The sequence below is a fragment of the Hydra vulgaris genome, chromosome 08, assembly GCF_038396675.1.
Source record: "Hydra vulgaris chromosome 08, alternate assembly HydraT2T_AEP".
Lineage (NCBI taxonomy): Eukaryota > Metazoa > Cnidaria > Hydrozoa > Anthoathecata > Hydridae > Hydra > Hydra vulgaris.
Genome location: NC_088927.1, coordinates 53,560,001 through 53,585,345, shown reverse-complemented (window position 1 = coordinate 53,585,345; position 25,345 = coordinate 53,560,001). Strand labels below are relative to the sequence as shown.

At 27.5% G+C, this 25,345-nt stretch overlaps 2 protein-coding genes and 2 long non-coding RNA genes across 6 annotated transcripts in view; 3 read left to right on the top strand and 1 right to left on the bottom strand.

The window, feature by feature from the left end:
- Positions 1 to 1,082: 1,082 nt before the first annotated feature.
- Positions 1,083 to 25,345, bottom strand: part of LOC136083970 (TNF receptor-associated factor 3-like) — a 127,703-nt gene continuing 103,440 nt past the window's right edge. For both annotated transcript variants that reach the window (XM_065803933.1, XM_065803934.1), the window contains 2 exons: positions 7,507 to 7,920; positions 1,083 to 1,451 (listed from right to left, as the gene is read on the bottom strand). In XM_065803933.1, the coding sequence (XP_065660005.1) occupies positions 1,086 to 1,451; positions 7,507 to 7,920 (780 nt within the window). In that variant the 3' untranslated portion in view covers positions 1,083 to 1,085. The remainder of the gene's footprint in view (positions 1,452 to 7,506; positions 7,921 to 25,345) is intronic.
- On the top strand, positions 13,293 to 17,996 carry LOC136083963 (uncharacterized). 2 transcript variants are annotated; one of them, XR_010640243.1, is made up of 4 exons: positions 13,293 to 13,426; positions 16,424 to 16,701; positions 17,072 to 17,531; positions 17,735 to 17,996. XR_010640243.1 is itself a non-coding variant. In XM_065803919.1 (2 exons), exons 1-2 carry the CDS (start codon positions 13,374 to 13,376, stop codon positions 15,179 to 15,181), a joined length of 1,140 nt encoding a protein of 379 aa, XP_065659991.1. In that variant the 5' UTR covers positions 13,293 to 13,373; the 3' UTR covers positions 15,182 to 15,192. The 2 variants fall into 2 exon arrangements, 1 of the variants encoding a protein (XP_065659991.1); XM_065803919.1 differs by lacking the exons at positions 16,424 to 16,701; positions 17,072 to 17,531; positions 17,735 to 17,996 and adding an exon at positions 14,095 to 15,192.
- Positions 18,125 to 18,540, top strand: LOC136084370 (uncharacterized). The gene is made up of 2 exons (XR_010640519.1): positions 18,125 to 18,261; positions 18,402 to 18,540. It is a non-coding gene; the product is annotated as an uncharacterized LOC136084370 (long non-coding RNA).
- Positions 19,439 to 20,141, top strand: LOC136084369 (uncharacterized). The gene is made up of 3 exons (XR_010640518.1): positions 19,439 to 19,620; positions 19,702 to 19,822; positions 19,898 to 20,141. It is a non-coding gene; the product is annotated as an uncharacterized LOC136084369 (long non-coding RNA).

The following is a 25,345-nucleotide window of genomic DNA, read 5'->3' as shown; positions in this document are numbered from 1 at the left end:
TTTTATATTACTGTAAGAATCTTTGAAAACTCCTATTGTTACTAATCACTGAGTTTATAATAAAGTTAAAATATTACTTAAAACATTTTTAAAACTTTTTTTGTTGATTTCAAAAAATCGTCTGCAAAGCAGTAAATTTTGTCGGCACCGACGTCTGCACAGACGTCTGCGCATATCTGCGCAGATCTGCCCAGACAGTCCAATACCTAATAAAAACAAAATAAAGGATTTTTTGAAAGAGGTTTTTAATGTTTACGTTTTCAGAATTTGTTTTTTTCTTGATGGTAGATATGGAAAATATGGATCGTAGATATGAAATATATGGAAGCCGTAGTCGTAGTTACTTTGACTAGACCTTGAAAGCTCTTTCAATTCGTTTATTTTAATCTTTATTATTGTATTCTTTATGGATTGTTATCTTGGCATAAATATGCAATTTTAAAACACTGTTCTCTGTTGCTAAACACCATTTTTTTTGTTTTTGGCTTTATTTTTAAATTAGCCGTACGCAAGTTCTCTTTCTCGGGGGTTTTTGTTAATACTTTTTTTCAAAAAAATCTTGCTGTATTACACACCCTATTTGTTATGGGGTTGTTGTTTGGAGTTTTTGGTTTGTTTTACCTTGACGAAATCTGTTAAAAGAGTTATCTCAAAATGGGATAGAAAATGGAAAGGAAAAAAATGGAAGTTCTGCAAGGGATAAGGTAACTTATAAAAATGTTTTTCTTTGTTAAAAACACAAAGCGGTTGTTATACAGATATAATTAGGGCCTATTATGAGCGATAACTGCACGTTTGCTCACCTGACTTTGATATATTAATTTATCTAATACAGCAGCAACATATTAAAGACATGAAAGAGAAAACTTGTGCTGGTTAACTTCCGAAAGTCTTACAGATTTATCAGCAGGGGTTTTTACTGGTTTCTTAAAGTTTTTATAAAAATTTCTTAAAAAGAATTAGAAAACTATTTAATACTAAGACTTTTTAGTGCATTGGGAAGCATGGGGGAGTTTTTAGGATAAATTATTTATGGTTTAGGAATTGTTTATCAAAGAAATTTATGTCCCACAAGTAAAACATTTTTAGGAATCTATAATTTTATTTTGCATTTTTTTGAAAAATGTAAACAGTGAGCCAAAGTGAATATGCAAGTTTGGGAATACTTCTAGCATTTCCTCATCGGTTATTGGTTTGCATCGACGATATTGCTCGAGGATTTCGGTTCGCGTCATTGAAGCATTGTCGGCGTCTTCTTCTTCGGCGTCTTCTTCTTCGGCGTCTTCTTCTTCGGCGTCTTCTTCTTCGGCGTCTTCTTCTTCGGCGTCTTCTTCTTCGGCGTCTTTTTCGTCGGCGAGATATAATGCATTGAAGCATATTTCGGCGTCGTGACATAGATGCGGTGTCCAATCTGGCAAATCGTGAAAAAGATGAAACGGGACAAAGTGTTCCTAAATAAAAAAAGTAGAAAACCACGAAACGGACTCGAGAAAGGGAAGTGATGAAGGGGTTTCGGGAAGGTAGGTTCAGTGATGAGAATTACCCTGTCAATGAATAAGGTATTATGTATGGTCATAAATTAGCCACAAACTTATTCCAGTAGGCAAAAATACAATAAATTACATTATCCTGGGGTGCAAAAATTAAATTTGCTCCCCCTGGATCCCAGATCTAGGTGAGCAAATAAAAGTCAAAATAAGAAAAACATTTTTTTTTGCTTCTTTATTATATTCCACTATCCAGTAAAATCCATATAGCATCCCCTGCATACAGCATTGAGTTTTCACAGATGACTAATGAAACTTTCGAAAACCCTAGCCAATCGTTACATCTCCTTCCCATGGCATGGGAATTAGATGTAAAGCATAAAAGAACTTTACCCTAGTCACAAAAAACTTTTGTGATCCCAGTGCAGCCTGCGTATTGACAACGACCCTTTTTAGCTACAAAAGAGGAAAAATGACCCCTCTTACCTTTTTTAGTGGATGGCTTAGGTACGTTTGCTGCAGGACCCCTTATCTTGTTTGCTCTAGGAAGATGGTTAACATTAATGGATGGTCATCCTCGCCTATTTTTAGTTTAAATATGCATAGTGGAAGAATATTTTTCTTGAAAGCTGGCGTTATTTTCTACAATAGAGTATCCCTTCTTGCACTACAAGCAAGTCAAGAAAATGCCAAATGAGTTTGTGATACTGTGATACCACTTTTTGGATTGAATATGGATCTTGTACAGACTCAGCATGCCATCAAAGAGATCTACTCCACCCATATATTTCTTGTGCATAGTAATAATAGAGGGTTGTTTGACTGGAACAAATCTCTCGGATTTTCTATCCCAGCAATTAACAATGGTTATTGGATTCACCCCCTCATTGTTAGCAATACAACACCCCTGTTATCGAACCCTTTGACAACACGAAGCGCAACATAATCAACTGTAGTAGCCCTGATGGCAGCTGAACCTCTGCCTTCTTTTTTTAATTCACCATCATGGACATTTAGGAATCTGTTTGTACGCATTGTTCCTATGCATGCTATGCCTTGATCGTAAAGCGTTTTCACCAGTTCCCATCCAGTGCACCCATTGTCAAAGAATAGCAGGTGCCATTTATGCCTTGGTACATTTGGTACTTGCCTGGGTACTAACAAGTGCATCACCATATTTCAAAATGCTTCCAAATTAGACTGTCTTTTACAAACATCAATTGAAATGAATGTATCTTAAAATTATTAACAATTCCATCCACACTAGCCAAAATATAAAACTTATAACTCCCATTTTTATGTTTTTGAGGATTGTATTGTTTCCAAGAGGATCTTCTTTTGAAAGGAACAACTTGTTCATCAATACACAAAATTTCTTCATGTTTCAGGCTAATAAAAGTTTCCTTCAGCATGTTGACGACGTACCTAGTAAAGCTTGTCAGTACAGTTTTCCGGACGCTGAATGTCGTCATTGCAATGAAGAAACTACTTTATTTTTTCTCATCGGTTTGTCATCACTGAGGCAACTTTTTCAAAACTCATTGGTCGAGTACATACGTGTTAATGGGAGCGAAATTCATTAAATACAAAATGCCAATAAATTTCTCTAGTTCATTTTTGTCCAAATGTAAATTCTTCTCTATATTTTTTTTGTAAGGCATATTTATTAGACTCATCAACAATATTTTGAAGAAATCAGTTAGAAATCATCGTACATATGACTTCGGCTCATCTGAGATTATACTACCATTACCTTCTGCATTGTTACTGTTTAGAAATAGAAGATTTATTTGCTCAGCATCATCATCTTTTTTTATCTTCCGAATAAGACTTCCTTTTTTTTTCTGCGTTTGGCGTACTAGTGGTGGTGGTTGCAGTAGCGGATATGTTTTATCTAATGGGAACTGTTGTGCTTGTTGTGGTGCATTAGAATCAAAAGCATCACTCTCCGATTCTGAGTTAGCATATTCTGATTCTGACTCGGATATAATAAAGTTTATATCAGATTTACATGATATATCACTGACATCAGACAACTGAGGTTGGTCAACAAGGAAAACAGTTTCTCTAAATGGAATTTTTAACTTCTTTGAAGATCCACAGAAATTTTTAGGATTCATCTATAACATTAAATAAGCAATGTAAAAATATTCTTATCTTTTCATAAATGAGATTGCATTAAATGATAAAATTATTTTAACAGTGCTTATATATATATATATATATATATATATATATATATATATATATATATATATATATATATATATATGTATTTAAATAAGAAAATAATATTTGTTTATATAAATTACTTAAATAAGATACTTTTATTAACAATAATCAATGACAATAAAAAAAAGTCATGGTCAAACTTATAATAAAGTTGCTATTAATCTGGAAATGTCTTAGTTTTCATACAATCTTTTCTATGTAGCATGTTCCAGAACCAAATCATTGGATAATTTGTTTTTTAAGTTTGATAAACATGCATTAAAAGGTATGTCATGGAATAATAATTTCACAAATGTTGTATTTGTAATTGTTCTTAATTTCAGGGATAATCTTTTCGTGGATATTTCCGAAATCCCATATAAATCCATAAATTGTTATTATTTAAGGATATCCCAACAGTTTTCTGGAAATATTTGAAATATTTTTTTTCCTCATCAAATAATTAAAACATTAAAGGCATCATTCCTCAATTGCTCTACGTTCTGTTTTACTTAGGGTGAGTCATTATTTATACAAATAGTTTTTTCTTACTTGTATGCATATATTTATTATTTTAGGGATTCTTAAGTGCTTAGAAAAATTATTTGTTATTTGTAAATTTTGTGATGTTATTGTTGTGTTGTTTTGTGTTAATATATGTCTTGGTTTACTTTTACGTTGTTGTCTCTAGGTTAAAATGATTATTGGGTAGTTTTATTTCTGAAACTGGTTACATAAGATCAATCATTAAAAACTAAGGGTTCAGTTCTCAAATAAAAACCTTTATCTTATTTTGATCATTTATTTTTAGCTTTGTTTTTTAAAAAGAGTTGTTTATACCAACTGGCATTAATACAAACATAAATCTTAAAACTTTCACAAAAGAATAACCACCTTGCAAAGTAAGTTTCTTATTTGTTATCTATGTAGTCACATTTATGAGTTTTCAAATAAATACATGGAGTACATAACAAAATTCCTACATAGCAAAATTTAAGAAATGTACTGAGTGTTGATTGTATTCAAAAAGCTAAAACAAAGTTTAATAATTTTTGTGCCATTTACTTAAAGCTATATAATAATGAAACAGTATATCAATTTAAATGGTTTTTATAAGTATTTTTGATACTTTTTTATACTGAAAATAATGTTTTTTTGTAATTTTTTATTTAAGTTTTCTTTTTATTTTATCGCAAGGAAAATACGTTTTTTCGTTTCTTATTAATTTTCTTATTATTATTTTCTTCATTTTATATCTTTGGAGTTATTATTTTAAATGGATATATTGGCTATTTTTGCTTTGTTATTTATATCTCTGTTTTTATTACATTTGAATGGAAACCATTTATACTTTTATCACCTTATCACGATCTAGACGGTTTCCATTTGCATTAAGTATTGATTTTTGGCACAAACAACAGATTTATTAATTTATTTGCTTTACTCGGCATTAAAAACAGCTTAATGGAATGAATTCTGTAAAAAAAAAAAACCTAACAAATGTTAAGAGTTTTTTATTGTAAAAAAAACTTTTTACAAACGTTAAGAGTATTTTTACAGAAAAAATATTTGAAATAAGTAGATCTCTTTGGTCCGTTTTTCCAAATTTGTCCAAATTAGCTTTTTAAACGAACCTTTATCTGAAATAACTAGGTCTCTTTAGCCCATTTTTCCAAAAAAGGTCCAAATTTGCTTTTAAATGAATTTAATGAGAGGGTTAAAATAGTACGATAGCCTAAGTTTCTAAAAATACCTGAAGAAATATTACGCAACTGTCTTACATGTTAAAGATAATAAGTGCAGCTCTTACGAAAATTATTTGTTTACCATACACATAACAAAACAATAAAGTTGTTAAACTGAACTTTAAATCTATTATTTTTTTGCCGTTTACTAAAATAAATTAAAGTATAGAGACCAAATTAAGAACCAGTTTAGAAAAAGTCGGGTGTGGAACAGACTTGCCATGACCCATGGTTGTGGTAATAAACTATAATAGCGAAATCAAATCATAATAGCGAAATCAATCATATAAGTTGCATGTGTTTTTTTAATGAAAATGCTTACTCCCAAATAGTTATACTTTTTGGTGTTTTTTTTTATTTAAACAACCAAATCCTAAGTAACATATTCTTGGATCCTTTTTCTTTTTGCTTATGCAAATTCGAAATCTTAATAAAGTTCTTTACAAAAATAAATATGATAAAAAAAAAAATTTTCACAAAAACTTTATGTGGTCATTTTCAACTTTTTGAACCAAATATGAAGTTTCTTTATCACTAAACATAATATATACTGAGTATATAAAAATTTGTATAAAATTATTTTTTTCATTTATAACTATGCAAATTTTAGTCGTTTTCCCTGTTCCCAAAACAACGTACACCACCCAAATATCAGTAAAAAACTTTCTTTTGCAGATTAAATCTTATTAAGTGCTTCACTCAAATTTACAGCCTTGTTTTTTGATTTTTTTTACTCTGATAAAACCAATATTGAGTAGGGTAGAGTGCAGCTAGTTAAGCAAGTTAGGCAGTTAAAATATCTCAAAAACTGCACATCACATGACAAAACATCTAATAGATGAAAATTGGAGAATAAAAATGTTAACGCAATGCGCAACAAAAGATTGCTGCAAAGCTATTGAGTAAGATATATGGACACTTTTTCTATTTTGGACCAAAAAAGTAAAAAAAAAATTTATACAATATTTCTCTTGCATGCTTATTAACTTTTTTATCTGCTATCACTTAATTGTTGATAATTTATCATCTTATCAGACTTTATTTAAAATTACTTTATTTAAAATTACCCGTTTTTTCTTAAGTCTTACTGTTCTTTTTAAAACCCGACTAACGAGTCACCTTGTTTAGAGGGGTAAGTTGATCAGCTTTGAGGAAAACAAATTAAACTGAACTATCGAACACAAATTTGCAAATCACAACTTTGATGAGAAATAATAGAGCGGTACATTATTTACATATATTTTTAAAATTAACAATGCTTAAATCTGGCTTCAAAGTTGAAGATAGTTGTATAAAATTATACTTTTATATTTTATGAGACTTTCTTACTATTTAAGTTTTTCACTTTTTTTACTTACGTCATTAAAGTGTATAAAATAAAAAGTTAATAATCTATACACATGCTTACTGTTAATAAAAGTTTTATTGATGGTTCATCCAAGTTTCGTACCATACATATTCATTTGTTTGATGATTTTTCAACTTGCTACACACTATTAATTAACTTACTCCGCTGGTGCAGGTTAAACAGCTCTGCAAAATTTAGGCAATATGTTTAAAAAAAATCAAAAACTATACTTTATTCTTAACAAATTTTTAGCAGGTTAAATTATTTTTCTAATATTGAAAAAATTATGGTAGTCCGATCCAATTTTTATGAGATCTGCTCGATTTAGTTAAAACTGCTCAACTAGCCTCCTCTACCCTACCTAAAACGTTTTTTGATATTGGAACTTTACACAATTAATAATTATAATTTGATTGCCCAAGAATATTTTTTTTTAAATAACTTCAAAAATTTTAACTATATTTCTTTTTCATTTAAAAAAAAAAATTTTTTTCAATCTTTTCTAATAATTTTATTTTATTGCATGTTCAATCTTTTTTTCAAATTGTTTAATATATTAAATATTATGAGTTTTACTTTTTAACTCTGAGCAAAATACATTCACGGCTGGACACAATTAGTAAGTAATTGTTTATTACTTATATTTTTTTGTCAATTTTTGGTTTTTATTTTTTATGTACTTTAAAACACGTTTTTATTTAAATCATTTTCTTACCGTTTTAACTGCTAAGAAGGCCTTAATTATTTCCAAATTTTTCTCATGTAGCATAATTTCATCTTTTTGTGCGTCCACTTTTGAAATAAGTTCATTTTTAAGTGCATCCACTGTTGATGTAATTTTATTTTCAAGTGCAACCACTTCTGATGCATTTTTGTTTTCAAATGATTCCACTTTCAAGGTAATTTTATTTTCAAGTGCAACCGCTTTCGACACAATTTTGGTTTCAAGTGATTCTACTTTTGACATAATTTTATTTTCAAGTGCATTAACTTTTGATGCAATTTTATTTTCAAGTGTATCCACTGTTAACGTAATTTTGTTTTCAAGTGCGTCCAATTTTGCTATTGCCATTGAAAGATGGTTTTGTATTGAAGAATTGGAGTGCGTTTCATGTTCTTTTCTCATTCCCTTTTAAATATAGCAAATATTCTAATTATTTTAATATAAATTAAGATAAGAAATTATCTATATTACACATATCAAAATAAAATCAACAGTTTTTTAACTGATTCAAAAGTTGTAGACAAAAAAGAGGAGAAAAAATATTAAATAACGCAGCATCCGGGATTTACTGTTGTTTTCTACCGCCCTTTCTTGCCATTGAATGTAGCCAATTAACAATCATGAGCCAGAAATTAAAAAGTCATTACTATAATGAAGCAAATAATCACAAATTTACACACTAAAAAAAGAATTAAAAGTTTCTGACTCGGGGTAGAATATTTAATATATGCTTATTAAGGTTGTTTTTTTTTTAATTTAAAATTTTATTTCAATTGATTTTTACATGATTTAAATTAGTTTTAGTTAACACTAAAGCTAATTTAAATCAACACATTTAACTTTATAGACAGTAGACATTTGACTCTATATACACACACACATATAAATGTCATAAATAAAATTACAATTGTATCATAAAAAAAGAAAAATGTCATGAAAAATTACAAATGTTTCAATATAAGAAAAAATATTTTTAATAATACACTCTTAGCTAAAGATTTAAGTCAGTGTAGAATAAAACAAAATTTTAAAAACAAATATTTTTGCATACGCAATTATCACCATACCAATTCTTGATATGTTATTTGAACACCTCAAGACTTTTTGCAAACATGGTCTCACTATTTTGAGTGTTCCTGAGCGTGGTGGCTCTATATAACGTACAGCATGAATAACTATATATGGAGCCTTTAGGAGGTACTTCTTTTTTTTTTTTTTTTTTTTTATTTCACCTCCTCAAGGCCGAGAAGGCCACTACAAACGAGGAGGCTACTTATTTGTGGTATATCTCTCAACTCTATAACTCCAAAACACAAACCTTGATAAACAAGGCTGCTGCGTGGAGAAACAAGTTGAGCGCGGTACTACCAGAGACGTGGTGGGGATTGAACTCAGAATCTCTCGCTTATGAAGCGAGCGCTCTACCTACTAACCTCTACTGCATTTAGGAGGTAGAATGAATTTTTTCTACAATGGAGTTTATACATAAAATTTTTTATAGTATAAAATGTTTTTCTAAAATATTGGATTTAGACAATTAATAGATTTGAAAGTTTCCATTATAAGAAATCTCAAGTTTATTAGATGGATTCTTGGACTTTTATCAAAATTTTATCATTCATCCAAAGACAAACCAAATCTTTTATAGACTATACTTTGAGCATTTTTATGAAATCTTTTTATTTGTTTGTCATCTTTTTCTGAACAAAATATCCAATGGACAATAAGAAAAGTTAGACAAAATAAAAGCATTAAACAGCAAAATAGATTTATCACGGGATAAAAAATTTCTTATGCGTGATAAGGAAAATTTACCATTAGCTTTACTGCATAACTGATTAATGTGTTCCCCATATTTTTGATCTTTATCAATTGTTATACCAAGTAGTTTTACCTTATCGGAGGCAAAAACCTTTATATTATCTATTTTTAGCGATAGATTTTTTGTGTTTTTTGAACTAAAAGAAGTTGGAACTTATCTGGTTTTGCAACCATCGAGTTTATCTGACACCACTTGATGGTTTTGGTTGCTTCTTTTTGCAAATGAAAAATAACCTCCTCAAAGCTATAATCACAAGCATAAATAGTGTTATCATCAGGAAAATAACAACACTCTGTACCTTTAATAAATAAAAATAAATCATTGATAAACATATTGAACAAAATAGGTCCAGTGATTGACGCTTGAGGGACTTTAGACAATACATCCACCCAATTTGAAATAAAATAGTTTCAAAAACTTTAGAAAGGGCTGGTAAAATACTAATTTGACTGTAATTCGACTTATCAGTTGGGTCATTCTTCCTAAAACATAATATAATATCTGCCATTTTTAGAAATGACAGGTTTTTATCACCATGGATACTATTATTTATGCAATCTGTAAAACTGTTTGTAAAGTGAACAATATTAGATTTAAACATAAAAGTTGGCATATCGAAAACTATATATAGAAAATTGTATTAAAAAAAGATTTGTTGTACAATTTTCTACCTTAAAGCTATGTGCTATTTAAAGTGTAGAAAACCATGCCCTACTAAAGATATATCACCTTATAGGATATGTTACATTAGGAACATATCCTAATATTTGTATATTTAAAGGTACATATCCTAATATGTGCATATCCTAAGGCACATATCCTATATATATTCTACCTTAAGGTGACAATTTTACCTTTTTTATAGGTGTGAATAAGCGATCTGTAATGCACTTTAAAAAAATTTGTGAGACATTATAGTTTCCTTATTTAAAAATATTTTAAAGTAAAATATTTGTATTCAATGGTTGTTTGGATATTGGCCAAAATTCTTGAAAATAATGCATGCTTTGCGCAACTCAAATAGGAACTTAAAATAATCTCTCCATAAAGATTTTACGTTACACGTTTACTGTCTTTGCATTGTATGCTATTTGAAAGAAAGAGTACTTGTGGCAGTATCAATAAAATCATAGTTAAAAAAAAGAATTTAATTAAAGGCTTTGAATTTAAAATCGAATTTAAAAAACTCTTTCTTCTCACCACATAAACAGAGTCCATCGATTGTTCAAGCAGTTACCATATCCTTCAGAAACTTTTTGAGCTTTCAAATTATTTTACACGTTAAGTTTCTCACTACTCGTTTAATAAAGTGTGCTACCTATTTTCTAACGTGTTTCATACTCTACCATTTTTTTTACATTTTTAACAAAAATTAACTCGAAATTATCATTAGGGTTCCCACTCCTCCTTAAAAACCTTAAATATCCTTAAAAAGAAAAACTTTTTAAAAGTCTTTAAATAACCTTAAAAAAAGTTAAAATTTGACTTCTCTCCTTAATTTTTCCTTACCTTCTTTTTTTTTATCATCAAGGAAATTTTATAAAAAAGCAAATGGATTATACTTACCTATAGAGAAGCGTATAGTTAATTCTTTGATGAGTTAAAATCCTATACTTTTGTTATATATATATATATATATATATATATATATATATATATATATATATATATATATATATATATATTTACCATATATATATATTTACCACATATATATATATATATAGTATATATATATATATATATATATATATATATATACATATATATATATATATATATATATATATATTTAACACATATATATATATATATATATATATATATATATATATATATATATATTTATCACATATATGTATATATATATATGGGATATATATATATATATATATATATATATATATATATATATATATATATATATATATATATATATATAAATATAACGGGTGATGCGGAAATTATCGGACACAATAAAAACGTCAATAACTTATTTATAAATAAAAAAACAAACTACTATTATATTTTTTTTAAAAAAAGCATTTATCTTTTAATAAAAATATATTATTTTTTATATGAAAAAACACCACCATCTGCAATTGATCTCAATTTTGCTCTGACGCCTTTCATATGCGACTGTAAAAAGTTTAAATCAATTTTTTATAGTTTTAGTTTAATGCGATCAATCAAAACTTGCTCTGTTGAAGCTTGCCAATTTCCTTCGTAAACCTTCTGTGCCAAATGTCCCCCAAAATTTTCAATTAGTTGCTCTTGAGGCACATTTGGGGGATTGGATTCTTTATCAACGTAATATACATATTGATCCATCCAATTTAGAGATCTTTAGAATAATTAGAATTTGCTAAATCTGGCCAAAATAAATAGTTAAAGTCTCCATGATACTTGTGAATAAATGGAAGAAGTCGTTTTTCTAAACATTCAATAATATGGATTGATGAATTGATTGCTACAGCCTTGGAAGCGCGAAACAATGGCTCGGACATTCCACGGTCAGATATGGCTATCCACATTAATAATTTGTTTGGAAATTTCTCTTTTCCTATAAAACGAACATTTTCTGGGCATGTCTTTTTGTTGTTTGTGTAGTATCCAGAATTTCCAGGCATGTTGTCCCCTGCAAAACAAAAGTGTTTTTCGTCATCGATGACTAGAAGGGACTTTGTGTTATAGAGTTGGTTAACTAGTTTCCTGCTTCTTTTTTTTGCCTTTATTTGTTGTTCTATAGAGTATTTTGGAGTCTTTTCACGTTTTCTTCATTTAATATTCATTTTTTGTGACGACCAATTGTCGATTGAATTACCGAATATAATTGCTATTTTTCTCTGACTGACCCTTTTTTGACTGCTGACAAGTCTCGTTAATTCGGCTTTCTTTTTTCTAGTCTAGGATGTCGGACGACCAGAGTGCTTTTTATCAGAAAACGATTGAACAGTTTCAAGTCTTTGTAGGTTATCATATATTGTACTTCGAGCAAATCCTTCTTTTTCAAAATGATTTTTTATATTAGGTTTATTTACAAAAAATACTTTTAGTCGCTTTCGAAAAGATTCTCGTTCAGCTGCATTTAACCTCATTTTATATATATGTGTTTCAAATAATAAAGTTTATATTTTATATAACGTTTATGTCTACGCATAAAACCACAAAAACTAATTATTATGCTCAAATAATGAAATTAGGATTTGTCCAATAACTTCCGCATCACCAGTTATATATATATATATATATATATATATATATATATATATATATATATATATATATATATATATATATATTTATTTATATATATATATATATATATATATATATATATATATATATATATATATATATATATTTATATATACATATATATACAAATATGTATATCATGTAATAGCCCTCCAAGTATTAGAGTAAGTTTTTTAATGTTTTTTTTTTGGCTTTTCATATTTCACTTTCACTTTCGTAAAATAATTTTATTTTGTATTCTTTACAAGTGAACACCATGCCCAGTAGGCACGCAACGTTTTATTCACGTCTCAATCACGTGTATTTTACGTGACCTCGTCCAGGTGACTATTTTACGTGATAAAAACGTGAAAGTCACATTTTTAAAATATTGTTGGTTTTGGAACTTTTTTCTTTGGAACTCTTTTTTTTCTGGAACTTTATTCGTAATGAAAACCTGTGATTAGAAGCTTGTAAAGATATCCTTTATTATATTTACTAATTTTTTGTAATATGGTTTATATATTCATCATTATAATTATTTTTACTTTACTTTACTGATAACATAATTTTTGTTGTTTTAGTTTTATAATAAATAAAAAAAAGTGTCAGTCTTTATAATAACTTATAATGTCGCAATGCATTATACTAAAAAGTCACATAATATTTTATCTAAACAAAATATAATATCTAAGTGTTATCAATACATTCCATCTAACTTAGATTACAACACTTTTTTATTATAACACTTAGATTCTAAGTGTTATCGATTTATATTAATCATAATCATAGATACGTTATGGCAGATAATTCTTATATAGCCACACGCAAAAGATCGAACCCAAGTACAAGGTATACTTTTTTCGCAATCCTATTATATATTATTTTAGACTGTCAAAATTGTCTATGAAGCTTACTTCATTTGAATTATTATATATTACATAATAATTATTATATTATATAGTATATTATGTATATTATATGATATAATATATTATATATTATATTATACAATATATTATATAATATTAAATAAGTTATGTTACAACTTATTTAATATATTAGGGTACTATTTAATTTAGGCTACTTATTACATTTATTAAACTAATAATACTAGGCTACTTATTAAGTTTATTAGGCTACATGGACAAATGATAAGTTCTGCATAAAGTATTATTGACTAGGAAGACCCAATGATATTGTTTTGTTGTTGTCTAGGAACATTATTGTCTAGTAAGACCCAATAGCCTTATAACTTATAAGGTTATTGAATAATGATGAGAAAAATAAAGAAATTTCCCTCTCTTTGTCTTTTTTTGTGACTCATGCGTTAATGACAAGTTATTTTATATTTTCTGTTTCTTTTGACTTGTACCAAAGATATTTTTAAGGCTCTATTATATATTTTAGTTATGTATTTTTTATAAATATTTATTTTTTCTGTTGGTTTTGTTTCATAAATAAGTTTAAAATTTGCTAGAAAAAAAATTATAAACTTTAAATCTTGTTTATGTCTTCAGTTCAGTATCATTGTCGAGGAAACGGCGGTTAGCTGTTATACAGATGTCTGTATCTACACAAGGTTCTTCAGATATAACAAGAAATGAACAGAGTAATAATATTTTTACAGATATTTCAAATGATGTAGAAGATAAAGATTTTCTATTTATTGAAAGTGATTTGAGTAATTGCAATAGTGAAATAGATGTTTCTTTAATATCCTCAGAAAGTGTTTCTTATGGTAATAAAAAAGATGAAAATAGTATTTATGATGCATGCTTATGTTCTAAACTGCGTTACTGGGCTCTTACAAATAGATGCACAAGACAATGTATTAATGGTGCATTAAAGTTGTTTTTGGAGTGTAAGCAAAGTGTACCTACAGATTCTAGGACATTATTAAAAACTAAAAGAAGTATTGCAAGTATCAATATTAAAGGTTATGGTGACTACATTTACTTGGGTTTAAAAACACAAATTGAAAAACAAATTTCTTCCAAATTAATCAAAGAAACTTCTCTTTATTTAACTTTTAATATTGATGGCATACCTTTGTTAAAATCAAACTCTACCCAATTATGGCCAATACTTGCTTCAATTTTAGGAATGGAACCATTTGCAGTTGGTTTATTTTGTGGTAATAAAAAGCCACCATTCATTGTGAACTTGCGTACCTTAGTAGATGAGTTAAATGAATTGCGGCATAATACTCTTCATGTTAATAACATTGATTACATTGTTACTGTTTATGCATTTTTTTGCGATGCTCCTGCTAGGACAATGTTAAAAGGAATCGTTAGTCATACTGGTTTGCACTCATGCGAAAGATGTACAATGGTAGGGAAGAGTTTAAAAAATCGTATTGTTTTTTCCCACCATGAAGAAAATGTTGTTTTAAGAACGGACCAGATCTTTCGGACAAATGGTTACTTTTTCAAAGATGATAATAATAGATCTCATCAAACCAGAAAAAATTCATTACATGATGTTAAGTCTATTGGTTTTGTGAGTATGTTTCCACTTGATTATATGCATCTTGTTTGTCTTGGTGTTATGCGTAGAATATTATATTTTCTAAAGGGCAGTATCAAAGGTACAATTTCTTGAAAACTATCTGCCAACATTGTCAACCAGGTGTCTGAGAAGCTAACCAGTTTGAATAGTAAACTTCCAATTGACTTTGTTAGACAGCCACGAAGTCTTGTTGAGTTGGATAGATGGAAAGCAACAGAATTGCATTCATTTTTGCTTTACACTGGTATTTTTGCCCTTGAAGGTGTTGTTAATAACTATGTTTACAAATATTTTTTAAGTCTGTGCTTTGCTATAAGATTTCTGTGTGAAAGTGATGATGCAACTCGCAACTCAAATCTTGAGAATGCAGAACACTTACTAAGGTACTTTGTAACTAATTCAGTAGATGTGTATGGCCATTTGTTTTGTGTCTATAATGTACACGGTCTTTTGCATCTTTGTGAAGATGTTCGGAAATATGGTGTGTCTCTTGATATTCTCTCGGCATTTAAGTTTGAAAATTATCTTCAAAAATTGAAAAAAATGATTAGTGGAACAAGAAATCTATTGATACAAGTAGCCAAAAGACTTGACGAGCTGAATGATTTTCATCAAACACCAAAAAACACTTTCTGCGTTAGTGTTTCTGATAAAGATAATTGTTTTATAACTAACTCAAGTGTTGTATTTGTTAAAAAAGTTGTTGGTGATCAATTTCATTGCGTTAAATTCAAGAAGCATTCTTTGGATAATTTTTTTACTGATTTTGTGCATTCAAAGGATATTGACATATTTTTTCTACGCAAAAGTTCTATTTCTACTCCTTGTGTCAAGCAAAAACACAATATTTTGCGGAAGTGTGTCTGCATGCCTACACCTGATGGATTTGTCATATCAGCTCTGGTTCACGATGTTGATAAAAGACATTTGTAGACAACTATATATTTTTTAATAATAGTCATAGCATTTTATTTTTATATCTATTTTTTATGATTTTCAGTGAAAAAATTTAACATTTTATAATTTTATATTTTATAAATGTGTGTTTAATTATAACCATATTCTCCTCTTGAAAATTAACAAAATGTTAGTTTTCAAAAATAGCGATAAATGAGCCCAAATTATAAAATAAAGCAAATAGACTTCTTTAATCAAGTAGTATTTTTAGGTTATGTATATATATATATATATATATTATATATATATATATATATATATATATATATATATATATATACATATATATATATATATACATATATATATATATATATTTATATATATATATATATATATATATATATATATATATATATATATTTTATTTTATTTTAGCCCGATCAAAAGACTTTACTCAGTTGTAACTCTAAATGAAAATACTTTTCATAAAAAGTGCATGGTTCCGTTTCATTGGGTGGATGAAGAAGAAGAATGCGTGTACTGGCCTCCAGTTGGAGAACACCCCCTACACTACTACATATCAAAATGGCTTTCTCCTTGTCCAAATTGGCAACAATTTCCTCTAATAAAAGTCTCCTTAATTAAAGGCACTAAAGAAATGTGCAATGCATGTTTGAACATAGACTCAGAATTATCAGAGTGTCCCCCTGCAGGTAGATGTCTATTTAAGTGTTTTAATTTTACATTTTTGGTTTTTTAAGGTTTTTTTATTTTGTTTCTTTCTTTGGATTGCGTCTTATTTTATGATAAATTTGCATTGCTAAATGGAAATTATTATTTTGTATAAAGCCGGAAATAATAACCCGATCATTTGATTTTATTAGGGGTGGTAGTTAAAGTTAGTTTTAGTCTAACTAAAATTAGTCAACTAACTTTTTAATTAACTATATTTACTAGACTAAATTTTTAGTTAGCTAAAAATACCCAACAAACTTTTACTTAACTAAAAATACCTGACTAACTTAGTTTAGTTACAATTTTTAGTTTGGGTCACAACATAAGATTTTAAATACCTCTTTTTAGGTGCTGTACTAGAAACATCTGAAATGATCCGCAAGCCTAGTCCGGATCTTGTCATTAAAAGATTACCAAAGTTAAGTTGTAATAAAATTTTTAAATCCGACCAGTGCAAAAGAAGGTACAAAGCATATTCCAATGAAAGCGAAAGTTGTACCTCTGATTCACATTCCGATCCTTCAAAAGTTGCAACCAAACAAACAAAAAAATCAAATATTCGTTGCCTAACAGTCATAATACTGCAACCATTCACAACTATAAGTCATCTACTTCATATTTTCAAACATCAGCTTCTAACAATAATAAGAATCAATCCCCAAGGAGATCTCCATTGAAACAAATGTAAGTTCCACTCCCTGTCACAAGGATGCATCATTGTCACTCTGCCAACCAAGATCCAGTCAAACATGTTGTTTTGGAAATTACGGTGACCCGCCTTTTTCGTTTAAGTTAATGGATCAGAGACGTAAGTTTTTTAAACCTTTTTTACCTCTGCTAGGTAATATATATTTTGAAAAGCATTTTTTTTTTAATGTGTTAAATAAAAAATTTAGAAATGAATTGTTCCATAAAATACGATTGCAAAAAGTGCTGGTCTGATTTGCTGATATAACTATTCTTTTGTTTTTACGTTATAAAACAAAGTTGATCCAATTGTTTTTATTTTAGGAATGCAGTATGGGCTGTTTATGGAGTTGGCTGCTATTAAAGCCGGTCAGGCAGATATTGTTACCGCATTGGAACGCTTAGGTAGGAGAATAGAGCCAGTGGATTCCAGTTTTCATCTTACAAAGTTTAACAGCATGGAAGAATTTGAAAAGTTTGATAGAAAGTTGGGTGATGAAAATGAGTATACTCTTCTGATTTTTTTTTTATTAATTTTGGTTTTTATAAAACTGGGCATTAATCAAGCAAAATCACTCGTCAAAAAATAAAATTATCGATTATAGAATCTAATATGAAATATTCATTCAAATAATGAAATATTCATTTTTAAATATTTTAGTATATTTTTAAATATTTTATATATATATATATATATATATTAAATATTTTACTAGGACAGTCACCTTCGCAACTGGCAAGTAGGTGTTTAAATGAGTTGATGGAGAAACAGGTGCAGGCACAATTTAACAAGATGGGTAACAAAGGGAAAAAATTGTTTAAGCTGACTTTGTCATATAAGGCAATACTAGGTAAATATTTTTTCTGTTTTAAAAATGTATAGATTTTTCTTTGCAGTATTTAGTTTCTTACAAAATATAGAAAAAACAAAAATAGTCTATCGAAAATGACAAATTAATTTTCTTTAATATTTTTTTTATTGTTTTTTTAGCAGCACTTGTATCTCAAACTAACACAAGAAAAGTCGTTGATAGATTCATTGAAGAACATTTAAAGCGTGCTCCTCTTCGATTGGCTGCAGATTATGAATAATGAGTTATTTTATATAAAAAATATTTACACCTGAAATAATGACTACTTATGAACTATGACTATTTGACCTAATTTTTTCTTCAGTTTTTCATTTTATCTTATCGGTTCGATAATGTATATAAATTTATATATATATATATATATATATATATATATATATATATATATATATATATATATATATATATATATATATATATTATATATATATATATATATATATGTATATGTATATATATACATATATGAACATATATCTATCTATCTATCTTTATATATATATATATATATACATATATATATATATATATATATATATATATATATATATGTGTATATATATATATGTAAATATATACATATATGTACATATATATATATATATATATATATATATATATAGATATATAAGTATATATGTGTATATATATATATATGTAAATATATACATATATGTACATATATACATATATGTACATATATATATATATATATATATATATATATATATATATATATATATATATATATATATATATATATAGATATATAAGTATATATATATATGTATATATATACATATATGTACATGTATATATATATATATATATATATATATATATATATATATATATATATATATATATCTATATATATATATTATTTATATATACAACATATATATAATATTCTAATGTATATTTATATATATATATAATATATAATACTTATGCATATTTATTATACATATTATTCTTACGTATAATATGTATAATATACTTTGTAGAATTCATTGCAAGAAAACTCAGTCAAGACAAACCAGTTACTTATAAATAATATTAATTATATAAGTAATATATAAGTAACTAGATTGTCTTGACTGAATTTTCTTTCAGTGAACTTGCAGAATAAAGTATTTATTTATGACCCTATTTGACAATACTTTTATTATACATTATATTGTAATTCTATTATTAGCTAATAAGATCATTTTTTTACTAAGTTCTAAACATTAACAGGTCCAAAAAACAATGTGGTTGTTTTAAGAAATCTCTGCCGATTTTGACATTTTGTTTGGCATTAAAACTATGAAGCTGAAGCTGATTAACCAAACCAGGGTTTGTAGATAAAAAAACTTAAAATAATTACTTAATAATTGATAATAATAGTTATAAAAGATCTAATTCATTACTTTTTAGTTTCCTTCAGTGTTGCTAGCTATTATGGGAGAAAATATTGACTGATCCATTAAAGAACATATGAAGCTGATTAACTAAAGCTAAAGCTGATTAAAAAACACATGAAGCTGACTAAGCCAAGGTTTATATATAAAAATATTTAAGATAATTACTTGATAATTGATAATTATGAACGATCTAATTTATTACTTTTTAGTTTCCTTCGGTGTCGCTAGCTATTATGGGAGCAAATACTGACTGATTAATTAGAGAACATTTGAAGCGTGCTCCTCATGGATTGGCCGCAGATCTGGCTATGAACTTTTTACTTATTGGATATAAAGAGACATTTTAACATAAAATGCAGCTCTTATTACAATTCCAAAATGTTTGTCAAAAACTAATGACTATAATGAAATGTAATTTGATATGTACGTAAAAAATTTTTCCTCAACGTTGAATTAGGCTTTTCTTCTTTAAAATCTAAACACTTGTAATTTTAAAGCATAATTTTAGCATTAAAGATATAATTGTCGTCAATAAATGACTGATGGCACGTTGCAAAGGTATGTTGAAAATACGACCATATGTCACGTCCCTCGGTCATTTTATAGGGACCAAAAAGTCACGTAAATATCACGTGCTAAAAGTAACGTGAAAGCACGTCCCATAAGTCACGTCTTTTGGACCTTTAATAGGGACCAAAAAGTCACGTAAATATCATGTCTCAAAAGGCACGTGAAAAGCACGTCCGAAAATCACGTTTTTTGGTCATTTTATGGGGACCAAAAGGTCACCTATTCACGTGAAACCAAAAGGTCACCAATTCACGTGAAATTTACGTTTTTGTCACGTCGCTGTGCCTACTGGGTGCTATAAAAGATGAGTTTTTATTTATCCTCTTTTTCAATTAAAGCTATATATATGTTTATATATATATATATATATATATATATATATATATATATATATATATATACATATATATATATATATATATTTATATATATATATATATATATATATATATATTTATATATATATATATATATATATATATATATATATATGTATATATATATATATATATATATATATATATATATATATATATATATATATATATATATATATATATATATATATATATGCATACTCTTAATTACAGTGAAAAATTTATATACACTCCAGGGAAAAACCATGAGCAAGATATTAAACAAACTTCATATTAAAAAGATTGTTATATGTTTTTCACTAATAACCTTTAGATGCCTAAATATAAAAAGTAGTTTCCTGAATGTTTGATTAAATAATGATAGTTACACTTCTTGATTTCAGAAAGATGAAAATCCCAGCCTTCAAAAATATTGTTTTAAGTTATTTTAATGAGCAGGCATGGGTATAAAGGCTCTTGATGTACATGCAATAAGGGCAAAGCACCTATAGCGATTGCCTAAAGAGGGTTACGTTGTTTTATTCAAAGAAATTTTGCAATCAGTACCACAAAAGCCTACTTCATCAAAGCAAATATCATTTCAGATAAGTTTCAGAAGGCAGCAGTTTTAAAAGCAGTATTATTTTGGTGTTTAAATATTGTTCAAAGCAAACACTATCATAGATCATGTGTGAATAAGTCTAAACAATTTGCTTTGATATTTCCAGATAGCAAAACTGCTAGCGTATTTGTGGCACTCGACTGGCTGAAAATCAAATTATTGCCAAGAAAGCAATAGAGGTTTGGTCAAAAGTAGTCTTAGTTGTTGACTACCGGAAATCTTTAACAAAGAGTAAGCAACCTGGACTTGGTAAATCAGGGCAAAACACCAACTTTAAACATTTGAGTGCTCGAACAAATAAAGTTTTAGTTCCTATAGAGTCAAAGTTTTTTGAAGAAAGTAGTGGCAGCCTAAAAACATTCCTAGGTAGGTAATATTTGATCCAGATGCAATTTTATTGCTTTTTATATAATATATTTTGTTTTATTACAAAAGTATAGAAATATTCTGATTTTTTCTCTTTTATTATTTTTAGAAAAAAATTACAAAATGTTATTTTCAATCTTGCTATTTTTTTTTATTCTAGTTTCTTTTCTAGTATTCTATTTCTAGTTCTCTATTCTAGAGACTTTTGAAGAACTACTACCTAACTTTTATGGGAAGTTCATTTGATTAGATGTTTCTTTTAAACGACAAAACTACAATGTCTTTGTTAAAACTAGATTTGTTTAATTGCGCAAGCCAGCATTGAACTAGTAAGATTGATGGGTAATTCCATGTCAAATCAGAAGAAAAAAACATAAAATGTCACTCCATGTTTTGGATTTTGCTAATTTTTTAATATGTTATAGGGTTTATGAAAATTAAGAAAATCTAAAATTTGGAACGTCCAACGCCTTTCGGTTCTTGAGATATTCAGGATTTAATTTTTATTATTTATTCTGACTCACCATTTTTTTTGCAAAATACTTTTTTGTTGTTAAATAACAATATATTTTATGAGCCAAATGAGGTATCATCCTGAAATTTTGTACAAAGACAATCTTCCGCATGGCGGATACAAATTTCAAATTGAAAGTTTTTTTAACCACCATAATTGCATGTAAATTAGATAATAAAGGCATATATTTTAGGGTATTTTGATGGTCAAAATAGTGATGTCACCTTGATCTTTTTTTTTGAGGCATTGTTATAACATTCAATATAGATATCAAACATCACTATTAATAAAAAGTATTTTACGGCATTTTTCAACTTTTCTAAATGACGCCTTTTTAGTAAAGTATATATGCTGAGTCAGCATAAAGTTTATTGCTAAATTATTTATGGCAAAACTAACTATATCTTAATTTTATGTTGTAAAAAGATTTTGTTAAAGTCTTTTTGAGGCAATAATAAATTTATACTTTAGTTTTTTTTGTACCTGGGGAGGGCTCATGGTCTAAAGAGGAGATGGAGGGGGGAGGGTAATTAAGCATTTTACCAGCCCCCTTCTTTTTCTTTTTATTTATTTAGAACATAAAGAAAAGTGACTAGGAGAACTTTGTAGCCAAGGAGTGCCAATTACACATAATCAGATGAAGTTGTATTTAAACTGATTTTGAAAAAATAATATACAAATATAAAAATAATAATGCATTAGAAGTTTTTCTATAAATCTTTATTACTTTTTTCAATAATTTATTTATTTATATTATATATTTGTTTCATCAAACTCAGTTTCTGAAAATTTATATATGTGACCATTTGTTGCAGATGGCGGATTATTGGCACATAAAACATAATTTGATGGGACCCAACACATATCTTCTCGTGCGGACCAAACAAAACTGGCTGGGACCGTGTGAATGGGACCAAATTAAATTTTATAATCTCAATCTTTTCCATCTTTTTGGTTATAATTCCAATCCACCAAAAATTGTCATACTTGCAAGCTACATAGTCCATATGATTAAAAATGACCTGCTGCACAACCAGCTCATTTGTTATCTGCACAAGGTTAAATGTCTGAGCATCAGTTTGTTGACTCATCCTTTTAAAAGAAATTGTATATTTATTGTATATTAATTGGTATAAAATAGTGGAACCATCTAGTTTCTGGCAAGATTCTTTGCATTGTAAACTGTTGTAATGATGGCCGAACTTCATTTATTTCTATTTTATAAACCAAAATGAATTGAATGTTTTTTATATTGATTACAGAAAATTCAAACATCTTATCTATATCTAAAATCTGCCCATTTATTTTCATTTTTAAACTGGCTTGTGCAGTTAGTCTTTTTACTGTTCTCTGCAAAGTCACCTAATATTATACACTCATTGTGATTTAAAAACTCTTTACAGTCTTTAAGGTACTTAGCCTGACTTTTAGTTATAAGTGAATGAGATGTAAGTTTATCTATTTTATTGTAAAAGGTCAATAACATCTTCAATATTGACTTTTTGATTGAACAGTGTAGTTCTATCAGTACCTTCTCTTTGGTTAATTGTTATTTCTTTTTCACTGTAGTCAAATTTTCCTGTTAAGAATTCTTTTAAAGCAGTAATACCAGGACATAGTAGACACCAATGTGACATGCACTCTAGATTGTTGCGATTGCAAACAATCATTCCCATTAAATCCCTATAGTCTTAGTTAATTTTAGGAGCATCAGTTAACAACTTTACATTCTGACGATAGATACAGACACTAACACTGTGAGTGCCAGACAAGTTTGTAGTTACACACCATCTTGGGCAAAGGCTGCAAAACTTTGAAAATCCAACATTTAAATTAGTTTTCTGATTAGAATGTTACATGGAGTTTTTTTAAATTAATCAAAATACTCCCATCATTAAGTATTAGTCTTTATTGCATGTGTTGTTTGCACTCTATACTAACAAAATCTTTTTTTTCCAGGCATCATTTGTGTGTAGTCGTCACTTTAATAAAATCAATGGTTTCATAGGAAAGCAACTTTTACAAATTTTTATGTTTTTTTTTTTTTAGCTTTTCTAGCCTTGCGTATAAGGTGACCTTTTATAACTTTATGTAACATCTACTGCATAATTTCCATTCAGGAACAACAGGAACATCTTGTGTTTTAAGAGTTATTGCTTTTGAAAGCGATATCTTCACATTTCCTGTAAAAAAAAAGAAACAATCATTTCTAAAAACTAATATCAACTAAGCATCATTGTAAAAAACATATAATTGTACTTATTAATTTATAAAACAATTAAATTTTAAATTTATAAAATTATTTGTTATAAACCTCTCTCAACTAAATAACTCCGAAACACGAAACTTGACGAACAAGGCCGCTACGCGGAGAAACAAGTTGAAGCAATAATATAATAATCATAAAAAATCAGAAGCAATAATATAATAATGAGGAAATAAACGGTTTTATCTATAAAAGAAAAAATTATGTCATATATAAATACAGCCTTTTACAAAAAATGTCTTTTATAAATGCATTTGGATTACAGTCTAGTAAAGTTTCTATACTTAAAAAAATGTTGGTCTTTACAAAAAAAATTAGCTTCAATAAATAAAAATGTTTTTTATAATTATTGCTCCATTAGGCCTCTAAAATTATCAATTTTGAAAATTATCAATTTCAAAATGGAAAAATATTTAATTTGGAAAATTGAACTAATTTTATTATTAATATATATTCCATATATATTTTATTATTAATATATCCACCCATACTTAGAACCTACACTTGGCACAAAAACAAAAAATATAATAAATTTCAAATTTATTATTGCCCTCAAAATGACTTGAATAATATCTTTTTACAACATAAAATTAAGATATAGCAAGTTTTGTCATAATTTTAGCAACAAAATGTATGCTGACTCAGCATATATATAAGCTTTACTTAAAAGGCTGCATTTAGAAAAGTTGAAAAATGCAGTAATATATTTTTTGTTAATATTGATGTTTGATATCTATATTGCATGTTATAACAATGCCTCAAAAAAAATGATCAAGGTGGCATTACCATTTTGACCATCAAAATACCCCAAAATATATGCCTTTATTATCTAATTTACATGCAATTATGGTGGTTAAAAAAATTTTCAGTTTGAAATTTGTATCCGACATGCGGAAGATTGTCTATGTACAAAATTTAAGAATGATACCGCATTTAGCTCATAAAATAATGCAATTTAATAAC